We start from the raw sequence: 14015 nt of genomic DNA, 5'->3' as shown, positions 1-14015 counted from the left end.
GACTTCAACATTGTTAGTCATTAGGGAAATGCAAATTAAAAACGTGAGCTACTAATAACAATCACTAGAATGGCTAAAATGAAAAAGACTAAGAATATTAAGTGTGGGTGAAGATGTGGAGCAAAAATAAAACTTGATTTTAAAAAATATGTATAGAAGCTTTGTCATCAACATAGATACAAAAATGGTATCAATTCTTCTGGTCAAACAGGTTAAAGAGATGAGTCAAGTGCTAGGTTTTTCTTAGCTGAATTACCTTAAAAATATTTTTCCTTTTAAAAAATATATATATTTATCAAGGATAAAATTGAAAATACAAATAAGAAAAATATATTTAAAAATAAAATAGTATTTCTTCTATAGTACAATTGTATAACCTGTTTTTTCTTTCAGTTAAAGGTCTTGGGGAGTTTTGGTTTTATGGGTTTTATTGGTCTTTAAGTATTTTCCATACCATATTAAACAGCTGAATAGCACTTCAAAATACGGCATTATCACAGTTTTATATAACAATCTTCTATTAACAATTTTCATTTGTTTATAATGCTGCAGTGGACACCTCTACAGCTAAAACTTTTTTTGTATCCATGATTATCGTTCTGAAAATAAGTTTCTAGAATTGATGGGTTAAACGATACAAGACTTCCATCTTAGTCTTCTGAACTGACCTCCAAAAAGTGTTTACCATTTAATTATTTAAAATTAAAAAAATTTAATTTTATCCAAAGAACACATAAGCAGCTTATTAAAAAACCTACTGGATTTCTAACCAAAAGCAGCATACACCCTGCACTCCTCAGATGCAAGCACTTTCAAATCTTTTAGCATTTTTCTCATTTATGATTCTAATATACTCATATCCTTAATTTTTAAATTTTAGACTTAATCCAAAATGTTTAACTTTAGACTTAAATTTAAGAGAATTTAGTTCTCTTCCTCTGCTTATCTTTTCTCTCCTTTCTGTGTAATTATAACTTTGGTCCAAATCAATAAACAATTTTTCTTTTTAATTTAGTGTTTATTGTGACTATGTAAATATACCTCAAAGCTGAATCAAACAGTATACTATGATTATATTTCTGTTTTTGAACTACTTTTTATTTTTCCCGGAGTTAACAATCCCCTCAGTTTTCCATTTGCTTTACCTTTCTAGGTATCTGTTACCATTCTTCTCCAACTCTTTATAGTAGACTTCTTACAGTAAAGACTTATAATATTCCTCTCAACATAAAAGTATCAAATAGCCTATCAATTTCATTTTCCCCTCAAGAGGCATTCCTCCTGGAGCTCTCTGCACTGTACTGGTTGTTAGGCTTGCTAAACAAACTTCATCCTAAGATTTCCTGTTAGCATCTTCCTGGGTATCTTATCTGGGCTGGTCTCTCTTTTCTGTATTTGATTCCTTTCTCTTTCTCGGTTTTCTTTATTTGGATGGAGCTCAACCTCCAATAGTTTCCTTTACAAAGACTGGTTGAGAGGAAAATTTCTTTAGGCTTTGCCATATTTCAAAATGTTCTTACATCCTACCTTGATGAATAGTTGGCTGGGTATGGAATTCTAGCTTGGATACAATTTTTCCTCAGGATTTTTACTCTGTTGCTCCACTGTCTTCTAGCTGATAGTACTACTGGTGAGCTATCTAATGTCTTTCCAATTTCCAATTCTTTTTTGGGACCTGTTTGGAAACTTTTAGGACTCTCTCTGTAACCCATGATTTCCTTTAGTTAAATGGGTCTCCTTCCCCCCCAACCCCATTCACCATGCTAGTTACTTGATTGGCTCTTTTCACCTGTAGTCTATCTTTTGAGACATTTTCTCATATTAACCATTTAATAATGTCTTCTCCTTCATTTTACTTTATTTAATGTCTAAGAATTTACCTTCTACTTTTAAAACTTTACTTTTGTGGATATGTCCTCATTTTTATCTTCTAGCTCTTCTATAGAATTTTTTATCTTATCTTTAATTCCCAACAGCTCCTTTTTTTATATAGTTTTTTTTTGACGTATCACCTTGTTCTTATTTCTTACATGTAATGTCTTATCTGAGGATGATCCAGTTTCCAAACTCCCTGCAGTGTGCTTCCTTCTAGTTTCTTCTTGCTTTCTGCATGATCTCAGAATTCCATTTTGGAGCCTTCCCTCAAATATTTGATGGTGTTTGGCAACTGATTTACATTTCATAGTAAGATTTAAGAAGCTGTTTGGAAGCTCTGTATGTGTGAACAGGCCTTGTCATCTGATGAGCTTCTCTGTGAAATGCCTGGGAGGGAATCTAGAATTTTCATTCGGCAGTCTTCTCTCTTTGATAAGCTAGTTCATTCACGGAAGAGCCAAAAGAATAAGGAAAAAGAGCTGGAAGTCTCACCATGCAGGGTGCAAACACTTGTGTACTCCTTGCCTTTGTCAGGGGGCCACTCTCACCCTCTACTGTCTATGTCTAGGCTCTAGAGATCTCTGGTTCAATTTCTCTAGAGGAATATCCTCTTTCTTTCTGGTTGGGTGGGCTAACAGATCTCCATCTCATCAGAACTGAATACTACAACTAAAAAGAAAAAAAAAACTTTGTCAATCTGGTAGAAGAAAACAAAACAAAACAACAAACAAAACCCTTGTTTTAATTTGCATGTTTGGTTACTAGTGAGGATAAAAAAGTTTCCATGCATTTATTTGCATTTTAGATGACTTCTTTTATGAAGTAACCTATTTGTTTCCTTTGTATTATTTTCCTATTAGAGTAGCCATCTTTTTCTTTGATTCCAAGAGTTCCTTATATATTACAAGTATGACTTTTTTTAATTAAATATATTGCAGATTCCTTTTGAATCTTTTAACTGTATAATTTTTTTTAGGTTTTAGTTATTGTCCTTTAATAAACACAGGTGTTTCTCATTTTTACAAAATCAAACCTATCAATTCTCTTTTTTCTGATTTTAGCTGTGGTATCACACTTAGATAAGTCTCCTGACACAACTGCATCATATTTGCTTCCCTCAGATAATTAAGCATTTGAAAACACTGCTACATTTTCACTTACTTAATTCTGAGTGATGGAGATCATCTCTGGAATCAGTGTGACAGCACATATTCAAAGAGTACACGGCCACTCTGCCTTTATTTTCTATCTTCATTTAGCAAAGTAAACTAAAGCATGTGAGGAACCTCAGTACATCTGAAACATGCCTGTACTGGTCAGGGTAGGCTAGGTCAATAGTTCTGAAGGTGTGATGTGGGGCCCCCTGGGAGTCCCTGAGACCGTTTCAGGGGATCCACAGGTCAAAACTAATTTCAAGATAATACTAAGATGTTACCTACCTCTTTCTCATTCTCTCATGAGTGTATAGTGAGGTTTTCTTGAGACTATATGACATAAGATGATATTGTTCTGTTGGTTAATGAAATGTGTACTTGTGTACCTTTATGTTTTCTAGAAATTTCTAAGGTGGTAGCTTTACAGTATAAATGCGAGTTTTCAGAGATTAATTCAATTCATTCTCATTTATTTTGCTGTGTACTTACTAGCTACCTTATACCTGCTGATAGCTGTACATCTATAACCTCTTTATTGTTCAATACAGTTATTTTGAAGTCCTTACGTTTCCCTTGTGCCTATATTGAAGTACAAGAAGTACATTTTGTCTTATCCTACAACATTCTATCAATCTATTTGGTTTTAGTTTCAAATTAAATATTGATAGCTATAACCCACATGAACAAAACCTCATTGGGGTCCTCAATAATTTAAGACTGTAAAGGGGTCTTGACATCAAAAAGTTTGGGAATTGCTGGATTAGATGATCCAGATGACACACAACCCCCAAATTCCTAAGGTTTACTTCTCCCTTACATTACACACCCATCTCAGGTCAGCTAGTCTCTGCTTGGCAATGTCCTCAGGTTCCAGGTGGACAGGACAGACACCCTTTGGAACCACTGCCAGTGATGGAGGTAGAGGGAAGAGCAGGAGACTCTCTGGCTGACCTGGCCTTTAAATGCCTCAGCCTGAGTAGGACACGCATGACTTCCAGTCACACAGCTGGCTAGAGCCAGTCGTGTGACCCTACTCACCCACCAGGGGACAGGAAGTGCAGTCCCCTCTCTAGTTAGGAGCCAAGAATGTTTAGTGTCAAGCACTTGTAACTACCACAGTGATGATATTTAATTTAATACTTTGAGGACCTAACAGAACATGCAAGCGACAATTAATTATAGCCCGTACATTCATTTTAGGAAAAGTAAAGCCGCTAGGCTTTTTGTTGCTGAAGCCTATAAATTTCAAGCTCAAACTTCCAGGCTATATTTATATTACTGTATTTCAGCAACAAAGTCTCTGCAAACTATATTCTGTTGGATTTTGGGAAGTTTGCCTAATTACCACAATTGAAGATTCATGACTGTCCGTATGTTCCATGACAATCTGACTGAAATAAACTGCATCAGCTAATAAAAGGCTGTAATTTTTTATGATACTTGGTGCTCATACAATTTAAAGGAAAGAGCAGATTTCAGAGCTAATTAACACCAAGACAGCATGGCTGCTCTGTGCTGAGTAAGAGCTGTTTCACGAAGAGAAAGGGCGTTACAGACTATTTGATGTCACTGAGTAGACACGGATCATGCTAAGACTAAGCCACTCACTCACCAGGCACTAAAACACAACCACTGAGCTGGACTTGGGAAGATTTCCTACTTCATTTTGTAAAGTTCCCTGTACACGGTCTGAAGCTTCACACAGTAAACCTGCTCTCATACACAACTCTGCCGTCTTCTCATGCCATTTTCCCTGCTCAACACAGTCCTCTCCCCTTTCCATTGACATGTAGGAAATCTTCGGAGGATCTGGAAATAGGTTCCTGCACTTGGGGTTCATCCACCTCAGCAATGTACGGGGACTTTCCCTCAACGTGGAGCATAGTGCACACTGCACCAGCTCATTCTGCCTGACCCGTCTGACCAAACCAAAAGGAGCAAACCAGAGAGAACAGGGTTGCAAGTCAGACTAGTCTATGTGCATCGCAAAAACTCAGCTCTATTTAACTGACAGAAGGAGAAAGAACTGCACAAAAGTAAATCTAACCCATCTGAAGCCATTTACTTTTACAAATACCATTACTGGCGCTGGCACAAAAGATGATAAACAAGTGCCCCTTCCCCACCGCAATAAAGAAACATGAGAGGAAGATAGCCCGTACCTGCCGGATGCAAAAGGACAAGCCCGACGGGGAAAGGCATGCTTTCCTTCCTCACGCGCTTTTCAGCCTCGAACTCAGTCTCCACAGGCCTTGGCTTACGCTGGGGCCCTGGCATAAAGGCCCGTGTTTGCGTTTGCTCTCATCCTCTGGCACCTGGCTTTCAACAATTTTCATAAGTGAGAATTTAGATTTGCTAAACTGTTGATTGATAAACTCCTTCCAATAAATTTCTCTAGAACGATCTGTGGCCCAAACTGCAATGTGATCCTCAAGAACACAGGAATTCCACAAAGTAAATGCACCCAGACAAGGCGAATACAGCGTCAGTAAATTTTCACCATTTCACACCAAGAATATTTGCTGGATGTCAACCCTGCTCTGAGTGCCAGAGCTGGTACAAAAATATGTCGTCCTTGCCCTCAAGAAGATTATAAATTACGTGTGTGCGTGTTTTCCCTAAAACCCCACACACGTGGCTTTACATAAACACTATAAAATAAAAATGCTACTATTAATGATGAAGAATTAAGTTCAGGGCTGTAGAGTCTAAACAGGAATGCAAAAGGTAGATTTGGATTTGCTTCGGTATCCAAGACAAGCTGGGGTATTTCAGGGCAGAATAATGCCCTGAGGAGACAGGAGAGACAACACTGACAAACTGGCCAGAGGGAAGGCAAGTAAGAAGGCAGGAAGTAGGCAAGAAGTTAATGTGGACATCCATCCACCTGCTTATTCGCTCAGCAAACACTTGTAAGTAACTGTTACCTGCCCGCACTGTGCTAGGGACATGATGGTGAACTAGACCACCATGGTCCCTGACCACATGCAGCTTGCTTTGCAGTGGAAGATGGCAGAACATCGCCACAAAGTAGGCAGAAAATACAGAAGATACCTGATTTATAAGGGGCTTTAAAAATGGAGCCAAGAGTTTGACCCTTACCCAACCACAAAAGGTTTCTGTCTGGAGAAATGTGATCAGTACTGTCCGTTAATGTAGACTCAGTACAGTCTGAATAAAGCTGGCAAAAGTCAAAACCAGAGAGACCTGAAGGAAACTACGGGTAACACGGAGGGCCGAGGTTACGAGGCTGGCTGGCCGCCCAGAAGCGGAAACGGAAATGAAAAGATCAGAGTCCATGGAGGTGGAGGATTCCCAGACTGTCTACAGGACAGTGGGAAAAGGCCCAGAACCACATGGAGAGGAAAAATTGAAGAGCATTTGGTGTTCTGACTGGGATGTGTGGATCAGGGAGAAACTGGGAGGCAGTCAGGCTTGGGAGGAAGGTGAATTTAAACATGTAAGCCTAATGGCCAGAAGGCAGAGATGCTGGGCCAAAGCAAAGCCCTTTAAACCAGCCGGGCTGGTGAGGACTGAACCGGGGACATTCTAAGCAAGACAGGAAATAAGCACCTGGCAAAGTGAGACAGGAGGACAGAGAGCATCGCAAAAGCCAAAGGGGTTTCCAGGCTGTCAGTGATGTCATGAGTGCATTTGTCCAGACTTACAGCTAACAAAATACTTCCACTGCTATTTCCTCACTTAATACTTGAATACTCTAAAAATGTCTTGAGGTTGGTATGAGAACCCCCATTTTACAGATAAAAACTGTGAGGATCAAAAAAGTTAATTAAATGACTTGTGTGAGATGGAGAAGTTGATCTGATTATGGACCCCTGACCCAAAAGCTGGCCAGAAATGGTAACTTGTGTGGCCTGGCTCAACTTGAACTTGGTTCATGAACACTTACAAGAATGAAGGGCAAACTACAGAGAGGGAACACATATTTATACTAATCTGCCCAACAAAGGACTCATCCAAATTATATAAAGAATTCCTGCAAATCAGTAAGAGCATTCCTTATTAACTTTTATGCTCATGATACTAATAAAAATATACTGGCATTTACTTTACATAATAATATGCCCATTACTATGCTAAGCACTTACATGCATTCTCGCTTAATTCTCCCAACAGCCCTATGACAGTCTAGATTTTATGGATGAAGAAACAGGCTCAGAGAGGTTAAGAAACTTGCCCTAGATCAGGCTGCTAAGAAAGTCAAACTTGGACCTGACTTCAAAGGCTTTGCTCTTTAAGCCACTGATCTCTTCTGAGTTCCACCTGCATCTTTGGCCTTTTCAAATAATCAACAAATGCTCATAGGTGCCTAATATGCAAGGCACCAGGCTAAGTGATTTCAGTTGTCCGTCTCTAAAACCCAGGTCTGCTGAGTACAGAGGTCAGATGCACACACTATTATTTCTCATGATTCTGAAGTCAGCCTCTTACCACCATTTTAGGACTCCTCATTTTGAAAAGGTGGGCTTAAGAGAGAAACAATCAAATGATGAATAAGTCAGAAAAGCTAAACAAGAGGTTGATCAAACAATTCCAAATTTCTACAACTAGGAATAACCTTAGAAATCTTAAGTTCTACTTAACACAGAAGGAAAAAAACAAGATTTATAGAACCCATTACCCTCAATAACATATAATGCCAATATGATGGCATTATAAGGTCAAAAAAGGATTAGGCATCAGTCAGGGTAGAAGTCTGAATACTACAAAGAAGGAAAAAGACAGGACGCACATCACCTTTAAGGCTTGTAGGGCAGAGTGGAGTCCTGTCCACCAGAGCACATCTTCTGCTGACAAAGCACGTGAGGACAACTGAGCCAAAGGAGCAAAAATTCAGATTGCTGATGAGAGGTCAAGCTAAGGGCTTAAAAAATACTCTTCTACCATCGTACAGTTCTGTCTTCCTTTCTCTTCCTGGTCACGTCCACGTGTTTACCTGGCACTTCTGAGACACAGCAGTAATCAGAAAGGCCAGCACCCTAGGGGGACAAGCTCAGGCTCCTCTCAGGGTCACAACTGATGTTCAGACCCTGTCTTCACATTCAGAGCTTGCCTTATTTCTCCCTGAAAGCCTGACCTCACACTGCATCTCGTCCGTGTCCATCTGCTCCATCCTGCCCACTTGTGCGGAATCCTTGTGGTTGATGTCTGTTGGCATTTTACTGCTAAAGAATGTTCTGGCTCCAGCAAGCTAGGGAGGAAACACTGTGCACTCATTGCATGCAGAGGGGTTCCAACAGTCCAAGCAAGAGCCAAGCAGGACCTGGCCATCAGGCCATCGTCTCCAGGGAAGTCCCACGTGAGGCAACGAGCTTCTTCAAGGAGCAGATCTGTACAGTGCCTGTGCCACAACGGTGGCAATAAAGCAGCAATATTCACAACGGCCCCCATTTTTAGTGCCCCCTTTAAACATTCATGCTATTTTATCTTTTCATCTGTTACTTGTCTTCAATCCTTTCTTGAATGAGGTAGGGTATAGATAAAATACATAAGTAAAGTTAAAAATTAAAGTTTAATACAAGCAAACACTAAAATTCCACAGCCAAGCAAAGCATGCTTCTTGCATGTCCCGTTTTCTTCTCCAATGTTTTATTACTGAACTCATAGCATATATAAAAGCTTCAACTGAATTCTCTTTAAGAAAGAAGGAAAAAAAGGTATTTTGGTAGATAACGCAGAATTAGAGCATTAAAAATTCAAGATGCAATTGTTTGAAATGCCCAAAGCAAAAAGGTAATAACTAGCTTATGGCTCATTAAAGAAAACAATTTTAAAAACTTAACCCCATGGCGTTTGCTAATCATATTATGAGATGACACAGGAATGAGCTGGATATCCTAACAGCTCCCTCCCCACCCACAGGCAAGACCCCAGAAGCTCCTCTGAACTCCACCTGGGCACCCTCCTGATCTCCAGTGCTGTCTTGCTGTCGCTGGAGCAGAACCTTTGCCTCTGAGGAGGTCCTCCCATCTCTGCCTGGCCTCTTCAAAGCGGACAGCTCGCAACAATTTTATCTGCGGGTCCCACTCTGCCTACTCCAGAAGGGGTCTTTTTGGATTAGCTGTCACCTCTGCACCCTCCTCCTACACTTAGCCCAGCTTCCGGGACTCCCCCTGACCCCCGACTCCAAGTCAAACTCATGACCTCGCAGTAAGTTTAGAGAGACAACCAAACATCTTTTGAAGAGAATAAACTCAGTATTTCCAACAGAAAGAATGAAAAAACTTTGGGAATTCATAACCCAATGCTTAGCATAAATTCTGGCACTATGTTTTTGGATTAATACAATAGCAAATTTAGCCAGGATGAGGTACACCAAAGCCTTCTATGTACGTACATGTCTTTTTGAAATAAGCAAAACCTCATGTTTAGCAAAAAGCAAGAAGCAGCCATAATAAATATTATTAACTGAATACCTGCTTACACCAGGTACTGCATGCATATCCTCACACTCCAACATACATCCTGGCTCAGAGTAAGTGCTTAATACATTTTTACCTGTTACCTACATTTTGACGTCAACGAAAACAAGGAGCAAAAAATTAAACTATGAGCCTAGGATTCAGGACCCTCTGGCTGCAGGGCCCCCCAGTGCTGCCTCCTCCTCCTCTCTCAGTAACTCCATGAAGGACTGCCGCAGATCAGCAAAGGAGGCTCTGAGATTCAGAGACTTGCTCAAGGTCACCCAGGTGGCAGGGTGGCAAAAAACTCCTGCTCCTCAACTTCTCCACTTATAGGACACCTTAGGAATGTGACCATCTGGGTAACCCGTTTTCGGACAACCCAGGTTTACCCTCCTCGCCCAACACACAAATTTCAAGTGGGGTCCATGCTAGGAACATCAAACTTTGAACCTAATGCAGTCGGTGGGCAACTCACGGAAGGAACGACCCTCTTAGACCTACCTTTATATTCTTTGTTAAGACTAAACTACCTGCCCCTCAGGCTGGATAAGCAACAAATGGACAAACACACAGCCTCTCACTGCTCTAGGGACCTAAAGGTGCACCTGGCTTAGCTGACCCTTTTACATTCAATTTCTGCAGATGGCAGAGCCATCCTGGTTGGGGGCTGGGTGACTGTGACCCCCCCAGGTCAATTCTGAGTGACCAGTAGATCTTCTTCTACTGCTCCAGCCTCTTCTTCCCAACTGCAGTCCAAAGTTGAACTTCTAGCCCCACTCTGTGACTCAGAGAAACCCAAACGACCAAAAACTGTGGCAAGAACGTATACCCTACACCAGGGAAGGAGTGAAAATGCAGCGACTTTGGGAAAACTTTTTCCATAGGTGATGATTTTGCATGTCTAGTGTTATGGAAGGATGAAGATCTGACAACACTGACCTCCCTATGTAGACTACAGAAAAAACTCTTTTACTTAAGTTTACTTTTTATTTAACAACGTTTTTCTTCAATGTGTTTAAAACCTGAAAAGGAGATTGGTTCCTTTAAGGCTACACTGACTGGGATCAGAGATCTTAAAACAGGCTATAAACATGGGTGACTGATACAAATAAAAATGAAACTTTTTCAAATACAACATTGGTAAAGTAGGAATTAAACTTGATTCTTTAGGAATAAATTAGGCTTAAAATGTATTGATTATAATGTCTATAAAAAGTATAAAGATCAAAAAATTTTCACTCTGTTTAGGAATCCTTTCTCTAAATAAATTTCGGGAAATCATCTCAAAAATCTCATATCAGTTAGATTTTAGGCACCTGATGATGCACCTGACTACACTAAACCAGAGATGCCAATCCGGTTTCAGTGTGCCTGTCTGGTTCGATGAAGGACTCCCTCCCCTCAAAGTGGGGCAGGCAGACAGTGGTTCCACTCCGCAAACAGGAAACCCAGTACACTAGAGAAAAAGAATTATTAAAGATCACAGAAGTCTTGTTGGTAGAAGAATTTGATGGTCCTGTCTAGCTGCCTGCTTCACTCTCTGGAATACAACTTAAGGGGATATTTTAAAGTTTAAAACGTGAAGGGAGATTCTTAAGCTGATTTTCGGTATTTCTAAATCACTCCCTTTGTTATCATATACTATGCTTGTAAACTTAAAAAATTGAAATTGAACTCCCTGGTTCTGTGTCAGGTTGCTTCCATCTGAGATTCCTGGGGGCAAGTCTGAACTTCCTGAACACCAAGAGTTCTGAAGGTACTCTGATGTATGGTGGAAGAGGACCTCGCCTCCCACTCACACTAGGAGACCTGACAGCGAACATATCAACAGGGGCTATTATCTTCTTTGACCACACGTGTAGAAATGAAGATTACTTCTACTCTGCCTCTAATTCGTCAAGTAAATCATGGTATTTCAACTTCAGGTTGATCTCTTTCTTTTAACTATTTTATTTTTTAAAATTTTAATTTTTTTCATCTTCTTTTTTTGAGGGGGGAGGAAATTAGGTTTATTCATTTTTTAAAATAGAAGTACTGGGGGTTGAACCCAGGACATACGGCATGCTAGGCATGCACTCTACCACTGAGCTATGCCCTTGCCCCCGAATTCTAATTTCACAAAAAATCCTAGTAAATACCGAGTCCAGAGATCACATTCGGAGTCCCTCTTGCAGTGAAATCCTGAGACAGAAAATCTGCACACCACAGATGATGGTGTTTTACACCAAGTTTGTTGACAAAGGCAACACAAAACGACTCAAGCAGGAGGACGTGTTTCACAGGGATTTCACCTGCAGCCACAGATACAGGAAGTGCCTTCACCTGCCTGGAGAAGTCAGATGTTTCTTTAAAGAAATATTTCTTCAGCTTCCACCCATCAGTCCAATAACAATGACAGGTCCTAACATTCTGGCAGTTTCAAGGTGCACCTCCGACAGATGTTTATCCGGGACTCTGGCCAAACCTATTTATTATTCTAGATCTTTTTGATCCTCTGCAGCAGCCTAAGGTTCAGTAAACAGGTAACTGGGCTGCTCAATTACTGATACCCTAGACCAACTACAAATAAGTGGTAAGAAAGGCTGATTTCAGAAAAGCTGGTTTCATTTACTGCTCTGCTTCTAAGAGCTGGAGAGAAGGATTAGCTAGCCTCACCGCCTCATTCTAAGGGAGAGAAATGAAGGCTAAAGAAGAGGTTTACCCAACGCCCTACCGTTGGTTAGGTACAAGAACCTCCAGGCGGCCCTACAACAGCCTGACAAAATCTGCAATTCCCCCAAAATATTTCACTGGATGTTTCCATAGTCAATAGTGGCTAACGCATTGAAGGGATTCTTATGTGCGGTGCCCAAGGAGTATAGCAGCTCTGCAGTCTGAGACTGGAGAGCTGGGGTGACAGTACACCACCAAGAGCCGGGGCTCCAGGGTTAGATGGCCCAGGGCTGAATTCGGGCTCTCATGCTTTCTGGTGGTGTGACTTTGGGCAAGTTACTAAAATCTCTCTATGCCTCAGTTTCCGCTACTATAAATCAAGAATTATCTTATCACCTACCTTAAGGGCTGATATGAGAATTAAGTGCAGTAACAGAAAGTGATCATTTGGCACCGTGGCCCTGCACAAAGCAAGCACTCGAAAAACGTGAGCTATTATGAACACCATGCAGACCAACATTCACTGACAACACATACTGGAGCAGCTTTGCCTAGGATAGCCAAACCTGGCTAGTTCTGATCACTGGCAAGCCCCGGCCGGAATTAGAGATTCTCTGGCAGGGCTGGAAGACCGCACCCAGAGGTTTAGAGAGAAACAAGCCACCTCACGACCTGACCTTGGAAGCCTTCCTGCCCTTCCCGCTGACCTCAAACATACTGGTCAACAAGAAAGGAAACTTACTGGCCACAGTGGGAGACTCTTTCGTGTTATCTTTTATTTGGTGAGGAAACGGGGTATAAGCGCTTGGCGTGTGGAAACAGGAGCGCGTCCTGAGGCCGCAGTGGGGCATCACTTCTTTTCTGACTAATTCCCACTCTGGGCCTCCAAACGGAGGCTGTTTGTCCGGAACGCTCTTCCTTCCACTTCTGGGCAGCGGCTCAGGAGAAAGGAAGACACAAGCCACGTGCCTCTGAGCCTGGACTCACTTCAGAGGCGCGATGTCCCCGTGGAAGACTCGGGGACGGGACAGACCCCTGGGGAGACTCCCTGGTGGCCTTGACCTTGATGCCTGAGACTCAGTTTCTCATCCTGCCGGCTGGGCGCGATGGCACAGTCCCCCAGCCAGGGCGGGTGTGTGAGCCGAGCGCGGCAGCGGGTCCCGGAGGACTTGGACCCCCTACTCCGCCCCCACCTCGGGGACCCTGCTCCCTCTCGGGGGCTCGGGGCCTCTGGCCTTGCCTGTACACGGCGTACCGGCCGTAGAGAGCCGGGGCGGAGGCGGACCGGGATACGCCCGGCGCAAGAGTCGGGGCACTGGGGGCCGCCCGGCCGGCCGGCGGTCGCGCACGTCAGGCGGGGTCACGCGGCCTCCCCGCCGGGCCCGGCCGCCCGAGGCGGGAGCGGGGCGGTCACCGCCAGCCCGGCCCGTCTCCGAACGACCGGGCCCGGCGTCAGCCCCGACGGCGGCCCGCCGCAGGCCTCACCTCCCTGCGCACGTTCAGCAACGAGTAATAGTCTTCATTGTCCAGCTCCTCCTCGCTCAAGGCCGTCGCCATCTTCGCAACCTTTCACCTCTCCAAACCGGCAAGGCCGTGCTCAAGAGGGACCGACGGTCCGCGGCCCAGACAGCGCGGACTGCCGCGGCGTCCCCACAGCGGCCGCTGGCGGCCCGGAGTCGCGCCGCCGCCTCCCGCGCCCGGAAGGAGCGCGACTGCGCACTGCGCCCCCACGCGGCCGAGGGCGGGACGCGGCGCCCCGCGTCCCTCCACGTGCTGCCCGCAGACCTACAGCCCGGCCTCGTTCCCCTCCGGCTGTGCCTGGGCTGGAAAGGGAGACTTTGCAGTCGCACCTGGGGGTCGTCCCCAGCTGGGCTCCGGGGAGATAAGCTCCTGCGACACCCCTTGTCTC

At 43.1% G+C, this 14015-nt stretch overlaps 1 protein-coding gene across 1 annotated transcript in view; it reads right to left on the bottom strand.

Moving 5' to 3' along the window:
• DNAJC11 (DnaJ heat shock protein family (Hsp40) member C11) overlaps nucleotides 1–13765 on the bottom strand; it is a 63722-nt gene extending 49957 nt beyond the window's left edge. The window contains exon 1 of the mRNA XM_031683638.2: nucleotides 13592–13765. Coding sequence (XP_031539498.2) covers nucleotides 13592–13663 — 72 coding nt within the window. The 5' untranslated portion in view covers nucleotides 13664–13765. The remainder of the gene's footprint in view (nucleotides 1–13591) is intronic.
• Nucleotides 13766–14015: the final 250 nt, after the last annotated feature.

This window comes from Vicugna pacos, chromosome 13 (genome assembly GCF_048564905.1).
Source record: "Vicugna pacos chromosome 13, VicPac4, whole genome shotgun sequence".
Lineage (NCBI taxonomy): Eukaryota > Metazoa > Chordata > Mammalia > Artiodactyla > Camelidae > Vicugna > Vicugna pacos.
This window is presented reverse-complemented; position numbering and strand designations above follow the sequence as displayed.